The sequence below is a fragment of the Gracilinanus agilis genome, chromosome 6 (genome assembly GCF_016433145.1).
Source record: "Gracilinanus agilis isolate LMUSP501 chromosome 6, AgileGrace, whole genome shotgun sequence".
Taxonomy (NCBI): Eukaryota; Metazoa; Chordata; class Mammalia; order Didelphimorphia; family Didelphidae; genus Gracilinanus; species Gracilinanus agilis.
The window spans coordinates 277,078,907-277,102,715 of NC_058135.1; the positions used below are offsets into that span (position 1 = coordinate 277,078,907).

Sequence of the window (23,809 nt, forward strand, 5' to 3'; positions counted from 1 at the left end):
TAGTTGGCTTAGTTGTAGAAAGCCTGGCTTGGAGATGGGAGATACTGGCTCAAATTTGTTATCAGACAGTTTCTTGTTTGGCTTTGGGCAAGTCACTTAATCCCACTTGCCTAGTCCTTACCATTCCTCTGCCTTGGAATTGATACATAGTAATAATTCAAAGATAGAAGTCGATTAGTAAAAAAAAAAAGAGAACATTGGAATGAATGGAACATTCCTCAAAATAATAAATACTATGTATCTTAAATCATCAAAGAGGATTATCTTTAATGGGGATAAACTAGAAGCCTTCCCAACAAAATCAGGGGTGAAGCAAAGATATCTATTATCACCACTACCATTGAATACTATACTAGAAATATTATCTATAACTATAAGAGAAGAAGAAATTGAAGGAATTATAATAGGCAATAAGGAAACAAGTCTATCACTCTTTGCAGATAATGTGATGATATACTTAAAGAATCCTAGAAAATCAACCAAAAAACTAATTAAAATAATTAACAATTTTAGATAAATCAAGGCATATAATATGAAACCATATAAATATCTGATCTTTATACTACCATAAAAGCCCTAAAGCAAGAGATAGAAAGAGAAATTCCATTTAAAATATCTGTAGACCATATGAAATATTTGCAAGTCAACCTGCCAAGGCAAATTCAGGAGCTATATGATCACAACTTCAAAACACTTTTCACACAAATAAAGTCAGATCCAAACAACTTGAAAAACATTAATTACTCATGGATAGGACATGCCAGTATAATACCAATGACAATTCTACGTAAATTAGCTTATCTATTCAGTGCCACACCAATCAAACTATGCAGAAATAATCTCATAGAGCTAGAAAAAACAATAATAAAATTCATCTGGAAGAACTAAAGGCCAAGAATATCAAGGGAATTATTTAAAATATATGAAGGAATGTGGCCTATCTGTATAGGATCTCAAACTCTTTTATTTATTTTTTAAATGTTTATCTTATGCCTTAGATACAATATTGTGTATTTATTTTATTTGTTTTTAAAAAATGTTTACCTTCTGCCTTAGAACTGTGTATTGGTTCTAAGGCAGAAGAGTGGTAAGGGCTAGGCAGTGGGGATTAAGTGACTTGATCAGAGTCACACAGCTAAGAAGTGTCTGAGGCCATATTTGAACCTAGGATTTCTTGCTCTAGGCCTGACTCTCAATCTGCTGAGCCACCCAGCTGGCCCCCTCAAAATCTTTTATAAAACTGAAAGCATCTAAATAATGTTATACTGGTAATAAAATAGTGTACTTTATCAATGGAATAGATTAAGCATTCAACATGTAGTAGTAAATAATGTAATCTGTGACAAACCCAAAGAACTAAACTTTTGGAAAAATAACTAACTTTTTGGTCAAAACTGATGGAAAAATGTAAAATAGCATGGCAGAAACTAGGCACTGACCAATACCTCACACCATACACAAAGGTAAAGTCTAAATGGATACATGATTTAGAAATAAAGGTGATATCATAATCAAATTAGAGGAATATGGAATAGTTTGCCTAAGTATAAAGGAAGAATTTATGTACAAAGAAGATACAGAGAATATAATTCAATGTAAAAAAGATAGCTTTGAATACAAAATTAAAGAAATTTTGCACAAACAAAACTAATGCAACCAAGATGAAAAAAGAAAAAAACAAACTGGGAAAAAAACATTCATAGGAAGTATCTTTGGCAAAGGTCTCAATTCTCAAATACATAGATAATTCAGTAAAATTTATAAGAATACAAAGCATTCTCCAATTGACAAGTGGTCAGAGGATATGAAGAGATAGTTCTTTGGTGAAGAAATTAAAAGTATCTTTATCCATAAGAAAAAGTGATCTAAATCACTATTAGAGAAATGTAATTAAAAAAAAAAACTCTAAGGTACCACATCATGACTATCAAACTGGCTAATAAAACAGAAAAGGAAAGTTGGGACTCTAATATACTTTTGTCAGAGCTCTGAACTGATACAGCTATTCTGGAAATTTTGAAACCATGCCCAGAGCTCCATACAACTGTGCACATCCTTTGGCCCAGCAATACCATTAGCATGTCTCTATTCAAAAGAGAACAAAAATAGAGAAAAAGGACCATTTGGTAAAAAGTATTCTTAGCAGCTCTTTTTGTGGTGGCAAGGAACTAGAAACTGATGGGATATCCATCAACTGAGGAACTACTAAATAATATGTATGATTGTAATGGAATAATATTGTGCCATAAGAAGTAACAAGCAAGATAATCACACATACATGCACATAGAAAAAAATGGAAAGGTTCATGTGAAGTAATGGAAAATGAACAATTCCAGGAAACATTGCACAAAGTAACAGCAATAGAATATGGTGGTCAATTATGAATGACCATTTAATTATTATCAGTAATGCAAGAATCTAGGACAACTCCAAGGACAACAAATCCAATTGTGATTAAAATATTGTCCACCATCATAGAAAGAATCCAAAGGAAGATCAAAGTATTTAATTATTCATTTAATTTCCACAATTATCTTGCATCACGTGTAAGTGATATATGACTTTTTTCACAACATAATGATACATCTAAACCCATATCATTTTACCTAATATTTTTGGGAGAGTAAAGAAGTGGGGAGGAAGATGGGGGAGAATGTGGATCACAAAATAAAAGAAAAGATTATAGGAAAGATATCTACATGTAATCTTGAAAAAATTTTATTAAAGTTTATTTCATTTATTTCTTACTTTCATATGTTTATGTCCTTTTAATAAGGGGAATTTGTGGACAAATTCAGAGCCAGAGGACCTTTGCTTAAAACTTGGATCTGTGTCTTCCTACCTATGTAACTTTGAACAAGTCTCTTTTCTCTGGACCTCAGTTTCTTCATCTGTAACATGAGCTTTAGGATAATTGATCTTTAAGGTTTCTTTCATACCTCAGACTTATGTCCATGATGCTATTCTTTTCCCTTTTCTGATAATAGCAGTTTTGCTAACAGTATATTAAATCGTGGCTTATGTGAACATAATTGTCTTGTTGCTCTTTTACAAGCCGTATAAATTGATCATATATTTATAGCTGAAAGATAATCTCAATATTATTGATGTCAAGATTTTATGTTTGTAGAAACTGAGCCACTAGCCACATAAGTGCTACCTGATAGAGTGAGAACTTGAACTCAAATCCACTGATAAAAAGTACACAAACCTTTCTATTATACTATTCTCTCTCCCTTTCTCATTAAACAGAATATTGGATCTTAATTTTAACTCTAGTCTCTTAATACTAACCATTTTAAATTGAATATTAAACTTTTCACAAAATTTGTAAGGTGATGAATATTATCACTTTTTTACATTTAGAAATCCTATTCAAACCTTTAGCTCTTCCCCAATTGCTGCTCTGGCCCAATTTCCTCATTAGATTACATGTATTTTATATTTATTTGTTATATTTATATTTAAATATATATTTTATATATATTATATATTATTTTATATTATTTATAAATATATATTTTTCGGAAGCTCCCATGAAATTTGAAAATTTGAAAAAAATATTTTATATTCTTTATTTTATTGGTGTATTTTATAGTATATTAAAAACCTAATGAATTATATTCTCCCCTCCTCTAGAAATTTACTTCTTATAACAAGGAATAAAAATTAAAGAAAAACTCAAACTTAGTAAAGTATCAAACAAATATGATACTGTATACAGTGATGAGTATATATGTGGGAAGCCAATAAGAGAAACAGAGTCTCAAATAGATAAAAATCTGAGACTCCTCTTTTGACCCCTTTTATGATCCACAACTTTTCTTATTAGAAAGCAATATAATCTTTTTTTTTAAACCCTTGTACTTCGGTGTATTGTCTCATAGGTGGAAGATTGGTAAGGGTGGGCAATGGTGGTCAAGTGACTTGCCCAAGGTCACACAGCTGGGAAGTGGCTGAGGCCGGGTTTGAACCTAGGACCTCCTGTCTCTAGGCCTGACTCTCACTCCACTGAGCTACCCAGCTGCCCCAAAAGCAATATAATCTTATTGGAAAGCTTTAAGTCCTTTAGCAACCAGCAATGAAGAGGTTAACATTATCCCCTTTTGTCAGGAATGCAGGTGCTGGGTTTCAAAAGTAGTTTCAGATAGTCAAGGCCAAAAAATTCAGGGACTTCCCAACCCAGCAAAATATTCCCAGACTTTACTGATGATGAGGCAGCTACAATCCAACCTTGTACTCTTATCTTCACCTTGAAGTTTCTGAGGTTTCTGTGTGTTGTCTAAACTAATTGCAATGTCTGCGAAACTATAGAACTCTCTCTGTTCTTCTGAGTGAAAGGGATTTTTAATTTTCATATATAATAAACGTGTGACTCAATGGCACTTCGGAGAAATAGCTATAAGTTAACAGTCAAGATCGTCTCCTGCCTCTTTCTACTAAGCCATCCTTATCAGATTATCTAGATATGATAAATAGATTTCAACATATATGGTCTTCCATCTTTGCAAGTATGAGAGAGTAGTGCAGTCTGCAGAACATGGGATTCAGAAAGATTTATTTCAAGCTAGAAGGGTATCTTGAACCCATCTAGTATACTTCCCTAAATTTTATAAATGAAGAAAAGAAGACGTAGAGAGACAAAATAATTTGCTCGTGGTCATACAGACCATAAGTATTACAGAGGGGATGTGAACTCAAGTCTTCTAACTTCAATCCACTATATTATGATTTTAGCTTATTGTGTATCTCTTGAGGAGGAATAGAAACAGGAATGAAGACTCATGCTATTTTATTGTCCACTGACTTTCTCTTTAAAACTCACTAGACTTGTAGTCAGAGGAATTGTGCTTAAATTCTAGTTCTGTGATTAGTCATTTTCTATCGATGGGTCCCTTAAAAAAGGGAAGCAAAATAGCCTAATATCTAATCTCTCTCCTAAATGTAATGCCTTCACTCTTGATAGATTATAAATTCCCCAGAAGCAAAAATTTATTTACCATCTAATTCAGTTCATTTTCTAAGGGATATGCATAAAATAGATATATACAATGGGTAATAGAATATTATATACAATAAATTATATAATTACTTTATGATAAACCTAAAACTTGTGTGACAAAACATATTGAATATCATAGATTAATAAAATATTGCATGTAACAGGTAATAAAATGTTAATTTACATATAAAATGGAAAACAAAGTTTGTTGAGTGAGTTCATCATTAGACTTATTTCAGAAGAATATGTCCAAAAGTCAATAGGAGTGTTCAAGCATTGAAATTCTTTTCTCTATGTTACCATTGAATAATCCATCAACTGTCTCCTTAAGCTCATGGGTCTTTATATTCTTCTAAATGTAAGAAGGCAATATCATTATTATTATCTGCTGATTTCATTAGGATGAACCTAGTCCAGTGATAGGCAAACTTTTTAAAGAGGGGGCCAAACGAAAGGAAAGACTCATCTGTCAGTCTGTTTCGTTATAAATAAGTTGTAATCTAGCAGGTCACAGGCAATTTTGGTAGTAAGGAGAGATAAAAGGGATATAGGTGATTAGAGGAGGAATGAAAGAGATAGCTGAGTGTATGGAAGAGATGAATGAGGTGGTATATAGCAAGGTAAGGGAATGAATGGGAATATACAGGAGGGCAGCTCAAATGGGCTTATTCACTGAGGCTAGAGACAGAGGATACTAAGGAAATAGGCTGAGGATCTACAATCAGGGAAGGTATCTCTAAGGTACAGGAGGATTGGGCCAGTCAGAAATGTTTTATATCTGGCTGGAGGACTTCTCTTGTTAATTTCTCATTCCCTTGAGGGAGGAGACAAAAGGGCTCCTCCCTGCCAGTGAAACTGATGGCTGCAGGAAGTCCTTCCTGCCACAATGGATGCTTGTGATTCCCTCAATAAATAAAAATAAAATAATTCCTTCCTTCTTCAGCTCTTGCCTTAATTTTCAATATAATGATTCACCAGAGTCTTTGAGTAGGTAACAAAGGGGATTTATTAATGTCAGGGATAATCAGAAGGAGAGAGGGGGTTAGGGTTTTGTAACAGCCACTAGGGAGAAAGCTTTTGGTGGGGGAAGTGTCACAGGAGGGGGTTAGACTGAGAATCCAGCTCTCCCAGTCAGGAAGGTTTGACTGCCTTTGAAGTAAAGTATTTATCAAATCACTAAGTTGGGGTAACTTGTTTTAGGATGCCCTACTTGCCTACAGAAGTTAAACCCAAAATGTCCAACCACCAAGCCCACACTTCCTCCCAGGGCCCAAAGGGAAATTCAGGGGAAATAGCAGGGATGTAATGGAGAAATCAGGGAGAGGTCCAGAGAAATCAGATAGGTCCAAATTTCCCCAAGACAAAATAAGCATAGGCCAATGCTGAAGCCAAAAGGCCAAAGCCAAGCCAAAAAGCCAAAGCCAACAGGCTAAACCAAGGCCCAAAAAGCAAAATCTCCCAAGCAAAGTGAAAGCCAGAAGGCAAAAGCCCCATCAGTTGGAACTTCAGCCCTATTTATAGCCTTAGGCTCCAACTGACTTTCTGAAGATTCCAAAACCTCCAACTACCTTTCTGCTACAGTTTGAAATTGCAGAAGCAAAAGGCTTCTGCTAGCAATCTTGTATTACAGTTTCTAAGGCAACCCTTCCAAAGTTTCATTGTATTGTATCCTACTCATTGTATTTGTCAGATTAGGAATAATCTCACGTGGCTAGATAGAAAATTTCAGGGAGCCACATCTGGCCTAGGCCATAGTTTGCCCATCACTGGCTAGTCTATTTCTCCTGAAGCTTATTGGTCAAAGCTATAACTATAGATTTACACTCAAGACATACCATCCTCCCTTAGGTTAATGGTGGACTTTTCAAACTCTAGTCATTTTTCCTTTTAACCTAAATCTAAGAAATTTCCTTGCTCCACCTCTAAATGAGGTAAAAGAATATGATCGTTCCATGATCCATAATACAAAATTAGGGGGACATCAATTACATAGTGCTAATGATACACAGACATCTTTGTCAAAACACATACTTTTTGCTTTTATTGTTGCAAATGGAGAGAAGGGAAACCTGAACTCTCTTAGTGTAAAGACATTATTATTATCTATTGTTATCTTTTTCTTTTTTATCTGGGGTATCACTAAGGGAACTCTTATAATGGAAATTCCATTCAATAACTCAGGTGGATGACTTGTCTGTAGTTTATCATGTAGGAGAATTGACAAGGGTTTTGATAGGTTAAATGGTTTACTCATCATTGCATTTTTGTATGTGTTATTTAAAGAATAGTCTAGGTAAAAAAGGTGAAGTCCATAACAAATGTATTTACTTGAAGAAGGAAAAGATGCTCAAGTCAATACAATAATATTTATTAAATGGCTTCCTGTAAGTCAGGCACTAAGTCCTAGAGATATAAAGAAAATCAAAAACAATCTCTGTGCCTTCAAGGGTCATGTAATTAATTCTCTATAACAAGTCAGATATTGGAAAGAGTGAAACTATTGCAAAACTGGAAGATTATCAAGATTTTTACTATGAGTACTTAGTGATAGTTAATTTGTAATTTTCTTATTTTTTGTGTTTCTTTTTATTTTGTTTTAATTTCTTTTTTTTTTCTTGTCATAGCATTCCATCTGAATTTTCTCTTTTCCAATGATGAAAACATTTAGAGATATAAATGTTTCCCTATATTGAGATACAAATGTGGCCACATCCTACAAATTATATTATGTTGCATCATTGTTATCATTATTTTGTTGAAATTATAAATTGTTTCTGTAATTTGTCCTTTGATTCATCCATTCTTTATAATTAAATCAATTTTAAATTATTTATTAAAATTAATAGTTTTAATATTTTCTTGAAAGGCCCATCATTAAATGTATTTAATGTGTTGTCATCACCAAATATATATGCATATATATGTATACATTTAATATTTTTCCTTTTCTGCATTTGTTTGAGTTTTTTAGGACCTAAATAGTCAATTTTAAAAGGTGCTGTGGATAGCCGAGAATTGGTGTGGTCTATTATACTCCCCTTCAATATTCTCCTGATGTGTATCTCTCTAACTTTGTTAAAATTCTATCTAGGTCTTTAGCCTCTTTCTGATTTACTTTTTAAATTACATCTATCTAGGCCTGAGAGGAGTAATTACAAGTCCTCCACTATTATAGTTTTACTGTCCATTTCTTCCTAAAACATTTAACTTTTCTTTTAATATTTTAGATGGTATCGGTTTTGGTATGTATATGTTTAATATAGATATTCATTCATTGTCTGTGGTACCTTCGTGGCAAAATTAGTTTTTCCTGTTTTTCTCTTTTAATAGTAATTTTCAGTCATGTCCAACTCTTCATGACCCCATTTGTATTTTTCTTAGAAAAAAAATACTGCAGTAGTTTGCCATTTCTTTCTCCAGCTCATTTTATAGCTGAGGAAATTAAGGCAAATGGGGGTATGTTACATGCCTAGGTTTTCAAAGCTGAATTTCTGAAATCAGATTTGAACTTAGAAGGAGGAGTATTACTACAGGGCTGGTACTCTATCCACTGTGCCACAATTAATCTCTTTTAGTTAGATCCAATTTTGCTTTTGCTATGTCTGAGCCATCATTGCTATCTTTATTAATTTTTTATTTCAGCTGAAGCACAACAGACTTCACTCAATGCCTTAAGGTTAACAATGTATTTCTGTTTTAGGTGTGCTTCTTGTGAATAATACCTTGTTGCTTTCTTATTTCTCATAAAATCTGCTATCCTCTTCCATTTTATAATAAGCTCATCTCTTTCATATTGACAGTTATGATCCCAGTGTATTTCCCTCATTTTATTTGCTTACATTTTTCCTTCTCTTTTTCCCCCCTGCCTCTTCCCTTTCTTTAATGGTGGAAGAGATAGTGATCATCCTTGACTTGTTCTTTTACAAGGCTTCTAGAACATAGTATCCTAGATTGATAGTGAGAAGAGACTTTCAATGTTACAGAAGCCAACATATTATGGTTGGGAAAAGCAGCAATAGAAGAGTTACATAGTCTCAAAGGAATTAGATTATGAGGGAGAAAGCAGAATTCAAAATAATTCCAAGAATTTATACTTTATGAAGATTTGTTGTTATCAATAGGAATAAAGATGCTAAAACTGAGACAGATTTTGGCATGTGAAAGAATGAGTTCAATTTTGAGCATGTTGAATTTGATATACCCAGATGTCCCCAGGTTGAATGTTTTCAGTTGGCTTTTGTATATAAGCAAACATCCATCTAATTGTTTCTTTGATCTGAGTGACTATTAGTTATGTACAATATCTCTTTACATTACTGATGTATTATCTCATTAGTACTAACTTCTCCAACTTCTGCTATTGTACAGATTAAAGACTGAGAAGTGATCAGAATCTATTTCAAAAAATTCATTAACACTTTACAGAGATGATCTGAAAGTCAGCATGAGTATCATGAGGGAATAGACACCTGTGAGACCAAGAGTCAAAGGTATATATTTTCCTACAGTAGCTATTAGACCTGAAGAACCAAAGAGAATTCTGGGAAGCAGACTAATCTAGACACAGGTATAGTGCATGTCACCAGGTTTTCACTGGTTTCTTTCTTAGTTGGATAGACATATTTTTTACTTTTACTTTTTTTCATCTTTCAAAAAAGAACAGATAATTATCTAAGGCAATAATTTATACATATATATGCATATATGCACCAGTTTATGTTTATTAGAACAGTATAGAAAATTTTGGAGAAATTTAAACATATATATATATATATATCTTTCACTATAAAGATTATTTCAGTGTTAGGTTCTAAAATTATGATGATACTTTTGTATTTGTTCATTTGTTTTCCTTGAATCTTTATTTCCTCTCTTCAAAATTATGTATTCAAGGTAGAAAAATGGCAAGGGATAGGTAATTAGGGTTAAATGACTTACCCAGGATCATATAACTAGAAAGGTCTGAGGCCAGATTTGAACCCAGATTCTCCAAACCCCAGATCTGGTGCTCTCTCCATTGTGCTACCTAGCTTGCCACTTTATTTGAATCTACCTTCTGCCTATTTGTGTAACATTCGTCCAGCTACTTCAGAACCTCTGCTTTCAAGGATCCTTATCTGTAAAATGAGGGAAATTACGGCGGATGATATTTCTAACATTAAGCCCATTATCCCTTAAAAAGATGTTGACAAGTCCTTTACCCAGATAAAGAGAGAGAGAGGGATGAGAATGGTGATGGAGAAGGGGACAGAGATAAGGACAAGGATATATAGAGAGAGCAGGAACTAGGGAAGGGACAGGGATAGGAATAGGCACAGGAACAGTGATAAATATAGAGCATGACCTGTGATTATATTATCAGGTCTCCTAAGTAAGGAAATTCCCTATATTAAAGCAAATCAGTGCCATCTCTATCCACTGATATTTGCCTAGAATATTAAGAGGTTATGTGTATGCAGCAGGATCATGCAACCAGTAGGTTTCAGAGACAGGATTTAAACCCTAGTCTTCCTGTCTCTGAGGCTAACTCTCTAGACCAAATCAAATATTGTCTATTTATCAGTGATGTGATCTTAAATTCCAAGGCAACAAATAGCAGTGCTTAATCCAGAATAATGGAATTTTCATGAAGTTCTTTCTTTTTTTTTTAACTCTTACCTTCTGTCTTAGAATCAATACTGGGTGTTGATTCTAAAGTAGAAGAGTAGTAAGGGCTAAGCAATTGGGGTTAAGTGACTTGTCCAGGGTCACACATCTGGGAAGTATCTGAGGCCAAATTTGAACCTAAGACCTCCCATCTCCAATCCTGGCTCTCAATCTTCTGAGCTACCCAGTTGCCCCCAAGATATTTCTTTTTAAATCTCCTTTTATTAGGACTCTAACCTCTACCGTGGGAGCTCCCTGCTCCAGCAGTCTTTGATCAAGCAGTACTTGTTCTACTGATTCATGTATGGCAATAATGGTCTTTCTTAGTTTATGACAATATTCACTGTGATAATGAGTTAGATATGCACAGAATCACAGGATTTATAATGCTACAACTAAGAAGTAAAATGGGCCTGAGGGATAATCTTGTCCACTTCTTCCCTCTGCAAATAAAGAATGAGAAGTAGATTCTGCCTACAAAGAGCAGATGTTTGAACCTGTGTTTTCTAATCACCATTCTTATGTCATCCTCATTAGGCCATGCTAGCAGCCAGGGATGCTGACATCAGGGCAATTCCAGATTCATACTTTAGAAGTAGAATTGAATGCTGTTCTGGCCAAGACTCTGTGTGAGATTGTGCTCTGCACTTTGCTGTGACCTGCCTTTTAGGAAGTGGGATGCAAGTTGAATCTACACTGGAAATTGTATATACTTTGCTCTCTTTGCAGAGAGAACTTTGGATTTGGAGCCAAGGACTAAGACTACAGTCTTAGCTCCACTTCTTCCTATTCAAACATGGACAAGTCATTTAACTTTTGTGAGACTCAATTTCTTCATGTGTAAAATAATCACATTGAATTCTTAGATGTCTAAGGGGGCTGACAGCTATAAATATGTGATTCGATGAGTTATAAGACAAGAATATTGAGAAACAAGTTATATGGATTCTAGGCACTGGAGTCTTCATTTTGCCTGTGATAAAAATGACCTGAGGAAGAAAAATGATTACTTCTGACTTTATATGACAGATTTCTTTTCTGAATATGTGTGATGCAAGTCACATTTTAAAAAATACATTAAATACATTTTTATTAACATACTGTCTTTAAATTGCTTAAATTTACCCTTTCAGAGAGCACTCCCAAATAATGAAGAATATTTTTTGGGGAAAAAAGCAATAGAAGAAAACAAAATCAGTAAAAATCAAGACTCTGGAAAAATCACTTGATTTTTCTGTACCTTGGCAATTCTCTACTAATATAAGGTCCATATCCAAGTGTCAAACCTTTGTTGGTAGAGGGAAGTTCCTCCCCTCACCCCTGCATACTGTAATAATAAAAGGAACCAGTCACTGAATGTTTGATAGTAGGGAGATAGAGAGAGAGTCTATGGTTTGTCTCTCCTCCAGGTCTCCTCTGGGGTCAAATATACACTGGGAGACTTTAAAGGGGTGTCACCCTGAAACTAGGTGATCATGCCACCCCTCAGGAGTTGGGGGCCAAGGATTCCCTATAAGAGAAGTTATGTGGTACCCCAATCCGAACCTGTTTAAAGAAAGGGTTCACACAATCCTCCACCCAATCAGGTAAATTCACAGCAGGTGGTCCGGCTTCAAGAAGGAGGCAGCCAGACCAAGCTGTGGTTCCCCTCTCCCTCGTTGTCTCTCAGGCACTCTGGAATGCTTCCTGACTGATCAATGGCTTTATTATTCACAATTTAGGGATTGGGAAAAGGGGTGAAGGGCAGAGGGATTTTGGGGTGCCCTCTTCACTACTGCTATGTGGTCCATCACTTGGATGGGAACCCCAGTGATTATCACATCTAAGCTCCTCCCCTTTCTCTTTCTACTTCTGTTTCTCTATGTCTGTCTTTTCCTATAATTATAAGGTTTGACTGAAAAAGGGTCTCTTTGCAAGTTTGGAAATGGGTGAAGGAGAGTAAGAGATCTCTCCCAAAATCGAGTCCAGACTTATCTAACTTGATGGTTGAAGTCTTGATATGTGAGATGCAATGGAATGGCTTTGATCAGGGAATCAGGGTTTCAGTTTCCAAAGAAAGATCCTCAGGAAGCCCTCAGGACTGGATCCCAGTTGGGATGTCCTCCTCCTCTCTCCTCCCAGTCCTCCACATGAAGACTTCTCTCCTTCCTCCTCCAAAGAATCTCCCAGAATCCTCTCTTGTCTCAACTGTCCATTAACTGTCACCTTCTTCTGGCTCCTTTTGTCCCAACCACCTTGCACAAATCCCATCCTTACAATACACATATGTGCTGCTAGTGTCTCCAGTATAACATAACTTTTATTTACACTTTATGCATCTTCTTTGTCAGTATGTATTTTTATGCAGTCTTTCATTATATTTAGAATGTAAGCTCTTTGAGGCCAGGATCCCCAGGGCTCACAGTTATCTGACACATACTATGTTTTTCAACAATATTTGTTGCTTGAATTTTCCTAATACCAATACAAACAGTTTTTTCCCATAAAATCAAAGAGCAAAACTAGGGTGCAGTGATGATGAATCATTTCCAGTTATAATATTCCTTTATTTACAATTAATGTTAAATATTCCTGTTTTTCAGCAAAACAGAAGAGATCCAGACAATGTTGTGTCATCATCACCCTAACCCCCATCATACCTGGTATCGAACAGAATGCTCCTAGTCTACAACTTGTTTGTTTTTTCTTCCTAAAACTGTATAGTAGCCTAAAGTTATGTTATGTCTAAGTTCTCATCACAAAAATACAAAATTCCATTTCATGATCATCATGTGTCTTCAGAGCTGGGTCCTATATTAAGGTTCAAGTCCAAGAAATGGCTAGAGGCAACCATTCTGTAGTCACTGAGTTCATTCTATTGGGCCTCACCACCCGTCCAGAGCTGCAGGTTGTCCTATTTATTATATTTCTCATCATATACTCTGTCAGTGTTGTGGGAAATCTCGGCCTGATTCTACTTATCCAGGTCAGTTCCCACCTTCAAACACCCATGTACTTCTTCCTACGTCACTTGGCATTTGTGGATTTCTGCTTTACTTCCACCATTACCCCCAACATGCTGGTTAACTTTGTACAGGAAACCAATATTATTTCTTTCCATGCATGTGCCATTCAAGTGTTTTGCTTCATTTCATTTGTAGCTATGGAGATGTTTCTCTTGGCCGTGATGGCCTATGATCGCTATGTAGCCATAGGTAACCCCTTACTATACACTGTTGCCATGTCACGCAGGCTCTGTTGGTACTTGGTAACTGTTCCCTATGTATACTGCTTCTCTGTGGCCCTTTTTCATACTATCATCACATTCCGCTTTTCTTACTGTGCCTCTAATGTCATTAACCACTTCTACTGTGATGACATTCCTCTCTTAGCCCTCTCTTGCTCAGATACTCATGTTAAAGAAATCCTGATATTTGCCTTTGCTGGATTTGATATGATCTGCTCTTTGTTGATTGTCATCATCTCCTATGTCTTCATCATTGCCGCCATCTTGCGGATTCGCTCAACAGAGGGCAGACTCAAGGCCTTCTCCACTTGTGGTTCTCACATGGTGGCTGTCACGATTTTCTATGGCACTCTCATATTTATGTATTTGCAGCCACGGTCTAACCACTCACTGGACACAGATAAAATGACATCAGTGTTTTATACTACAGTGATTCCCATGTTGAACCCACTAATTTACAGCTTGCGGAACAAGGAGGTAAAAGAGGCTGTGAGGAAAATCCTGGGAAATGCCTGGTCAGTTGTTTATTTGAGGCTCTTAGGCAAATGAATGAATGCATGTGGTAGCAGAATAAGCTTCAGTATTCCTCCATGTAATACCTTGATTTACAATGCTTTTTTGTTTCCATTCACTAGAATAATATTTATTGAATGCCTGCTATAAGCAAGACAAGAGGTTACATTAATTTCTGTTCGAAAAAATATCTCAAAAATATTTAAATATGTCTTGAAGTAACAAGTTAAGTCTTTAATAAAATGGACTTCATTCAAACTTCTTAATTTTACTGTTTCTCTGAGTCTGAACTTAACATATTTGTGAAATAAATGCATTTAGGAGGAAGGCAGGTGATAGAGTGAGTAGAGCAATGTATTCTAAGTTAGGAACACTTGATTTCACATTCTTCATCAAGCACTTCCTAGTTGTACAACTTTGCGAAGTCTGCTTGTTCTCTCTCAGACAGTTCTCTTAATGTAAAATAAATGTAATAATAGTACATACATCAAAGATTATTTAGAAGATTAAATGATAAAAAATGATAAAGTGCTTCTGAAACCTAAAAGTGGTATATAAATATTGATTTCTATTGTTTAATCCTGGCTCAATCAATAAACAGGTTTCTGTGGGATTTTGCTGACCTATGTTAGTGCAGCAGAGAAAATTTCAACATTTGAAGATGAAACTTAAAATGGAAGCAGGGTATGCAGTGAAAATAGTTCTAAGCTGATGGTATGCATTTATGGTTTGGCTCTGCTACTAATGAGTTATATTAACTTATTAGAAACTTAGGATTCATATTGATCATGGATTATGAAAGCATAGACCTAGAGCTGGAAGAGATGATCTGGTCCAAAGAGTAGAATTAGTTAGAAGGACTAACTCATTCAGGTAAGAAAAAGAGTGAGTGAAAGGATTCATGTTAGATAGTAGTGATATTGGACTTGTCCGTGGATGCTGACTCTTCAGAGAAGGCAAGATGAGAAAAGTAGGAGGGCATGAAAGAATAAAGGAGGGAAGGAAGGAACAAATGAATGAACCAATGAATAAAGGAAGGAAGGAAGAAAGGAGGAAAGAGAAAGGAAGGAAGACATGGAAGGAAGGAAAAAAAGAGAGGAATGGAAAATTAACATTTATTGAGCACCTACTATATTCCAGATATCATGCTAAGCTTTTCACGAATATCATCTAATTTGGTTCACACAATAGTCCCCATTTTACAATCAAAGAAATGGAGGCAATAGAAATTATATGAGTTACCCAAGAACACACAACTAGTAAGTGTCTCAAGCTAGATTCACAACTCATATTTTTCTGATTCTAGGACTAGGGAGCTATCATCTACTGTGCATGTCATTTTTTCAGTCACTGTAACTAACAACTTCATGAACCTAAGGTGACCCCAACCTAAATAAAAGCCATTCCAAATTTAGTTTGACTAATGCCAAATGACATATAGTCATTTCTGTGGCCTACTCTTAAGTGATCTCCATCCAGGCATCCAACCTGCCTAGTTGTGGGCAGATGCTGCCATAATGTGTAGCATCCAAAAATGCAAGATCACTTATGGAGCAATAAAATGGAGGTTGTTGTATATCAGAACAGTGTACTATTCTATAAAGACATTTTTATTGATCTAAATGAGGCAGCTGGTAGCACAACAGAAACAGCGCTAGTTCTGGAGTCAAGAAGACCTGAATTCAAATTTGACCTCGAAAATATATGAGTTGTGTGATCCTGAGCAAATAACATCTGTTTGCTTCATTTTCTTAAACTATGAAATATGTGTTATATTATCATCTACATTGTAGGGTTTTAGTGAGGAACTAATAAGATAATATTTACAAAATTATTTAGGTCAATGAGGGGCACATAGTAAGCAATTAACAGTTGTTTTCTTCTCTTCCTTTCATGGATTTTTTCCAAAACTTTACCAACAATTATTTCACAGATTTTCCAAGTTGCAAGGTCAGAGGTCAGCTAGTCAATCCCATATCATATGAGGAATGACTTCTATGATAACTCATGCCTAAACCAATTTACTTGAAGACTCCATCTTCTGGGAAATCTGATACTACCTATAATAGTCCATTCCGTTTTTTAAATTAAATCAACAATCAGAAAGGATTTATAATATAGCAGTAACCATATTATGCTTCAGAAACACTTAGGAAAAAAAGAAACGTAAGACTTTCCTAACCTCAAGGAATTTATATTCTCTTTGGGAAAGACAGTAAATGGGAGATGGAAAGAAGTAGAAGAAAAAATAAGGTATCAGTTTTTAAAGTATACTTTTGAGGCCAAAAAACCAGTAGAGGCATGATAGGATTAAAGAAGTGAACACGTTTGGAAAGGTGTTTTTTTCAAAATGGGAGCAATCATAACTCTGAGAAGGGAGTTATAATAGTGAAGGGATCTCCAATGATCATTTCACCATAGATTGCATATAAGGGATGACAGAGGAGTCAAGGATGACACTAAGGATGTGAGTCTGAGTAACTATACACTTCCATGAAATGGAAGATCCTTGGGAAATTCACCAATCAGAAGAGGCAGTCACCAGGAAGTTATGGTATTATATCCTTCAGCATCTAATGGCAGAGAAGATGGTAATATATAATGTATGTTCTATTTTGCATAAGTACAAATATGTTTGTTTCTAATGTTTAAGCATTTGACGATGCCAAGGGTTTGGGTAATACTTTATTTTCTGGGTCTTCAATACCTGTAACTATAGCCGCTCTAAATTTTGTTAAAGAAGGAGGTAATCAGGGGTTCAAGGTCCTGGGTTGTCATCAAACAGCTGCCAGGGGAAGTGATAGTGTCAATAGTGTTGATAGTCTAAGTCATCTGACACAAACTGCTTCCTGTCTCTCTCTCTCAAGGTTCCTTGCTGCTATATGACTTCCTTTGGAAGAATTTGGGTGTTGGTCTTGGTGACTTCAACTGCCCTATTCTATCCACTCTGCCAACTAGCTGCATTAAAATATTCTATCAGCTCTAAAGGATCTCATCTGATTCTTGAGATTTCTCTTTTTAATAAGCTGTGTAGATTTGTACAATTGGCTTCCTTGTTGTTCTTCACTGAAAATATTTTCTTTGTTCTCTCCATGTTATTATTAAGGGAGATGATTATACTTATTCACAACACATGCCTTCTTCACTTTGAAATCAAGGTGTATTTTAACTGCCACATTTTGTATTTCTCATAATTCTGCCTCAATCTTACCTTAGAATCAAGGATATTGTCCCACAAATTTCTTTGTATTTTCTTTGTATATGTGAATATTAGTAGACGCTGTCTTCCCTACAGAATATAAGTTCCTGGAGAGAAAGGCCTTTGTGAATTTTTCTTTGTATCTCAGGATTCTAGCCATGTGACTGGACTATAAATAAATCTTTAATGTGAGTTTCTTGACTCCTCTAATTCAGTTATAAAACAACAATAGATGAGATCAGTTACAGACATATTAAGCATTACTCTTTTGGTCATAATCTAACTTAATCCCAAAAATGGTCCTGTGAGACAAAGAAGTAGCAATAATTATCATCATCTGACAGGTAACACCCAAAGAGATGGAAGTCTTCCAAAATCCATGTGTATGATTAAAGGTAGAGAGGGAAAATATAACCAATGCCTCTTGACTTCACTTCTATAACTATTCTGCAAAGACTGATTAATTTGGAGACAAATGGAATTAGATCTCAAAGAAACTGGATTGGAAGTTTTTGTTTCTTAATGATTTTAAAGAGTGCAGTTACAATTAAAAGAAATTGTATTCTTTCCCTTGAGGACCAGTATGATTCATGTTTAAGCTACGTAGGGTTTCATGTTTGGGCCCAAAGGGATATGAGAAGCAATAATAAATCACTGAGATTTTGATTTTCTGAATATTCTTGTGCTGAGTCAGAATCATCTTTCTACTAACAGGTAGGTCAGCTGGACTGGATGATTCTTGCTACCATTTCCTCTCCTTTAGATTTTTCCCTGCAATCATGTGAATATACTGGTCAAGATAAAGTCAACTATACTCATGGAAAAAAAAACAACAAAAGTTGTTCAGGTTCTCTGAATAAGGATGGTCTGAACACAGAACAATCATGAAGAAGGAGCCATGGAATCATGGAGTTTGAGGGAAGAAAAATTATTGATCTTTAGTGTGCTTGAGTGGATGGAATATGCAACTTAGAGTCCAAAGACCAGAATATGAGCTCTGGTTCTGAGACTTATTATCTGTCTTGTCCTGCCCAAGTTATATCACCTCTCTCAACCTCAGTTTCCCTATCTATCATATGGATATGATAATATTTTTACTATCTTCCTAACAAATATCTAAGGAAGGGAGAGAAAGAATAATTATTTGCTGAATGCCTACTTGTAACATACTATTGTTTTTTACCAGTATTAGCTCTTTTGATCTCATTAGTGGATGGGAAATTACCTGTAAAGTTTAAAACTTGAGAGAAATATATAATCAAAGTTGTCTACTCCAACTCTTTTTAAATATGCTTCAACCACCCATTTTTATAGTTTCCCCTGGATTAGGTTAACAGTTTTTTATTGACTTCCTTTCTCCTACTCTTTCCCTTAAGAAATGATTCACCACTATAGTACTTTGCAACCAAAATATAAGGCAACTTTGTTGTATATGGATCACTTCCCTCCGATTATGGGAATAAATTTAGTAAGCAAAGACTTTTAAGTACTCCAAAGGATCTCTGACATCAGTAATATGTGTACTCTCTCCAGTTGTTCTCATGTGGGAGAAACATACCCAATTTTATAGCAAGGTCTCATCCTAAGAATGGGTGACCTAAAAATCCATTTAGTCCAGAAATAAGAAAATAATTTTATTTGAATAAGTGATAGTTGTGGTAGTATAACAGTCTAATAGTTGGTGGAATAGTCTGGTAATTAATCAATTAACCTTAGGGATGATCAATAAGACCAGAGGTAAGTAGGGTAGCCTCTTTGGAGCTTAATAGCATGGAATAGCAGCTCTGCTATAGTGTGGCAGCTTCCTCTGAGTAGTGGAGCTACCACTGAAAATTGGCAACTTCCATTGTGGAGAGGCAATTTTCACCACAGAGTAGCAGTTTCTGCCATGGGGTGGCAGTTTTCACACTGTGTGGATCAGGGTTTGCATATTTATTTGGGTCTCCTAGCTTAGCATCTCTCTTCCCAAACAAATGGAGATATGCTTTGCAATTTGTTGCCATAGAGAATATGGAGCATGCACATGATTGGAGGATTATTCTGGAATTTCAGTGGCCTCAGAGAGCAGGTTCAAAGTTCCTCCATTGTCTTCCATATCAACATTTGTCAGGGAGAGGTCTTGATGCCCTTCAAGAGTGGGAAAATGGGGAGGGGATATGGTACATAGGAGGACCATTAGATGTAATTATTTATTTCTAAGAACAATATAAAAATTAATAGAATAGAGAAGGTACAAAACTGATGCCTAGCATAGGATGTTACAGATCTAATACATAGAACGGATAATGGAACAATCTACAATTCATGTTCGAATAATGCTGAAACTCTCAGTATTGTAGTTGATGTTTAGTAGATGATGTAGTTGCTAATTAATGAGAAATGCAAAATTTCTGAGTATGAGGTCCCATTTCTATCACTATTCCTTACTGTCCACTTCTAATTGACATCCCTCTCCCCTTTTAAAAGCCTAGAAATTACTAGAAATAAAGAGAATGGATGAAATCTTAACTTCTAACTTCTTCAAGCTGAATTGGGATATTGTACTGGTCCTAGTTGAATCTTTGAAAAAGATCAATGGACTTGACCTAGGTGATGTAGAGTGGTTGTAGGCAGGCTGGCAATAGATGATACCATCTAAATCTAATAGTGTGTAACCAAGAAGAAAAAAAAAAAGATTAGTGAGAATATGTAGAAGATATGGACCAAAAATTCAGGACGAAGAATATTATCAATGGAAGAATCATGGTGGGGGCCATGATTGAAAATAAGCAGGAGCTCCATGGAGACTTCATTTGTAGAAATTTGTTGCTTTGGCACTTTCCTGACTTATACTGTGTGCTCACAACATGATGTGGATCCTAGTGAGAACTTGCAGGAGAACTTTGACATTAGGTCTAAAATTTGTCCCACTTTTCTTGATCAACATAGAAATTAGTGTATCTCTAACCTCCTTTGTGAGGAGAGAGGTAGAGGTGAAATATCAACCTAATTAAGGTGGATTTTGGCCTACAGTGTTACTATCCTCATCTAAAGATCCCTGTAGTAATACTTAAGAAATACATATGGAGATTGTTATAATGGATTTCTGGGGCAAGGTGGACACCACTTTGAGAGACAAGACCATCAGTGGAGACCTCAGAATGTACCCAGGTGCCATGAGCCAGGACCAAAAGTCAGTTGAAGCCAACCCTATAAATACCCATCATGCACAGCACAAGACGGCTCAGTCTGGAGCAATCTTGGGAGGTAGGAGGTTCAAGGGAGGGCAGGCCCTATATCTGCAATTCACCTGCCTTACCTGAGAGAGCTAGAGACCTATTACAACCATCATCAATAGAGCTGTGAGAGAGCAATATCACTGTCATTCAAGAAGAACATCAACATCCTTCCCTAATCTTTGGCTTGGCTCTGGCCAAGTCAATCCAGAGTTAGTGAGAGCGTGAAGAATTTCCAGTCTCTACCTGATCCAGCAACCAGTATAGCGTTGATAATTTATCTAGATAATTAGCAATAGGATTCCCAAATCCTCCATCCTTTCCCTTGTTCCTAACCATGTTAAGCTAGAATTAAATATAGTTGTTTGTTACAAAGTACCTTTCCTGAGATGTGAATATATCCAAAGCTCTTGGGAAGGGAAAGATAGCCACTCAGTCAGATCCACAGCATTATCCAATCAGCGCACCAATAGCCCACATCAATATCTGTTCCAACCCTCAGTTGAGGAACTAGAGAAGTTGACTATACATACAACTTCTCAGTGGTTCCCTGCCTTGGCAGCAGTTAAAAAAGACAGCTGACAGGTTCAGTCTAGGAAAGCCTGCCAGGTGGGGAAAGGCATAGCCCTTCTGCCATTAGCATTCTCACAGAGGTGAGTGAGTGAGAGTGTATCCTCTCTCTCCCCAATTCATTCATCTTCCTTTTTTTTTACAAGATACAGATTGGTCTTTGGATTGTCTTTATACTTCCTAGTCATGTATACCCTATACTGCCCACTATGTTCTGGGTTATGCACCAGAGCCATGAAGACCAGGACATAAGGTATTTCTATACAATTGCTCTCTTAGTGAAAGAACATGTCCAAGGGAAAGAGATAGTTATAATTGATAGTATAATTAACAGACCATACTTCTTGGTCTTTTAGGCTATATTGTGACCAGGAAACAATGCAATAAGAAATAAACTTCTTCATCTTCGGGATGAAAAAATCTGACTTGTCCCAATACTTTAAAAGAATGACCAATGCTGAATCTTTGGAAATTGATGTTCCTTGGCCTATATTCCACTCTACTGATTGTACCACCCTGGAGAGTTCAGCAAAAGTCTGATTGTACACCTTCAGGGAATGCAGAAAAGATCTGACCATGCTCCTGAGGCCAGGCAAAAAGCAATCTGACCATACCTCACACAGAGATGCAGCTAAAGGGTAGAAAACCTTGGGTAGTAGGGGTTAAAGGAGACTCTTATTTCTTACTTCCAACCAAAGGAGATAGGAGTAATGGCTCCCTGCCAACACACCAAATGATGTGGGAGAAACACACCCATGTTTGTAGCAGGGTCTCACCTGAGGAATGGGAGACTCATACTCCATTCAATTAAGAAGTAAGAAAATGATTTTATTGAATTAGAGGTGATTTTTGGTGGTATAATGCCTAATAGCTAGTAGAAGAGCTTGTGTGTGTAGGAGTTAATCAGGTAGCCCTAGGACCCATGGATAAGCCCAGGAGATAGTAGAGTAATCTCTTTGAATATTATTTCAAATAGTAGCTCTCCTATAAGGTGATAACTTCCTTAGAGGAGTTGAGTTCTTCAAAAATATTTCTTGCTTGAGTTTTCATTATACAAATACAGAGATTTTTGCCTAAAAACAAAGAGCAAAACTATGGTATAGTCATGATGAATCATTTCCAGTTATATTTTCTTATTCATAGTTAATTCCAAGTATCTTGTTTTTCAGAATAAGAGATGAGATCCAGAAAATGTTGTGTCATCAACCTGTCAACCTTCATCAAAGCTGTTGTCTAAAAGAATACTCATAGTCTAAAAATTCTTTTTTTGTTGTTAATGTTTTCTGAAAATGTATTGTGGACTGAACATCTAAGACTTCAGCAGAAAAAATAAGGAACAAAACATTCATCATCATGATGTATCTTCAGAGCTGGGTCCTATATTAAGGTTCAAGTCCAAGAAATGGCTAGAGGCAACCATTCTGAAGTCACTGAGTTCATTCTATTGGGACTCACCACCCGTCCAGAGCTGCAAGTTGTCCTGTTCATCATATTTCTCATCATATATTCTGTCAGTGTGGTGGGAAATCTTGGCCTGATCCTACTTATCCACGTCAGTTCCCACCTTCAAACACCCATGTACTTCTTCCTTAGCCATTTGGCATTTGTGGATTTCTGCTTTACTTCCACCATTACCCCCAACATGCTGGTTAACTTTGTACAGGAAACCAATATTATTTCTTTCCACACATGTGCCATCCAGGTGTATTGCTTCATTTCATTTGTAAACATGGAGATGTTTCTCTTGGCTGTGATGGCCTATGATCGCTATGTAGCCATAGGTAACCCCTTACTATACACTGTTGCCATGTCACGCAGGCTCTGTTGGTACTTGGTAACTGTTCCCTATGTATACTGCTTCTCTGTGGCCCTTTTTCATACTATCATCACATTCCGCTTTTCTTACTGTGCCTCTAATGTCATTAACCACTTCTACTGTGATGACATTCCTCTCTTAGCCCTCTCTTGCTCAGATACTCATGTTAAAGAAATCCTGATATTTGCCTTTGCTGGATTTGATATGATTTGCTCTTTGTTGATTGTCATCATCTCCTATGTCTTCATCATTGCCGCCATCTTGCGGATTCGCTCAACAGAGGGCAGACTCAAGGCCTTCTCCACTTGTGGTTCTCACATGGTGGCTGTCACGATTTTCTATGGCACTCTCATATTTATGTATTTGCAGCCACGGTCTAACCACTCACTGGACACAGATAAAATGACATCAGTGTTTTATACTACAGTGATTCCCATGTTGAACCCACTTATTTACAGCTTGCGGAACAAGGAGGTAAAAGAGGCTGTGAGGAAAATCCTGGGAAATGCCTGGTCAGTTGTTTATTTGAGGCTCTTAGGCAAATGAATGAATGCATGTGATAGCAGAATATGCTTCAATATTCTCCCTTGTAATAACTTGATTTACAAAGTATTGTTTTTT

The 23,809-nt window shown here is 36.1% G+C and overlaps 2 protein-coding genes across 2 annotated transcripts; both read left to right on the forward strand.

Moving 5' to 3' along the window:
- The first annotated feature begins 13,464 nt into the window (after window positions 1–13,464).
- LOC123251445 (olfactory receptor 1038-like) lies at window positions 13,465–14,424 on the forward strand. Its single transcript, XM_044680698.1, has one exon. The coding sequence runs from the start codon at window positions 13,465–13,467 to the stop codon at window positions 14,422–14,424; it is 960 nt and encodes a 319-aa protein (XP_044536633.1).
- An 8,350-nt stretch (window positions 14,425–22,774) lies between these two features.
- LOC123251528 (olfactory receptor 1038-like) lies at window positions 22,775–23,734 on the forward strand. The gene has a single exon (XM_044680808.1). The coding sequence runs from the start codon at window positions 22,775–22,777 to the stop codon at window positions 23,732–23,734; it is 960 nt and encodes a 319-aa protein (XP_044536743.1).
- Window positions 23,735–23,809: the final 75 nt, after the last annotated feature.

Bases quoted from the DNA above. Each gene is read 5' to 3' on its own strand.
- LOC123251445 (XM_044680698.1), top strand. From the start codon at position 13,465: ATGGCTAGAGGCAACCATTCTGTAGTCACTGAGTTCATTCTATTGGGC.
- LOC123251528 (XM_044680808.1), top strand. From the start codon at position 22,775: ATGGCTAGAGGCAACCATTCTGAAGTCACTGAGTTCATTCTATTGGGA.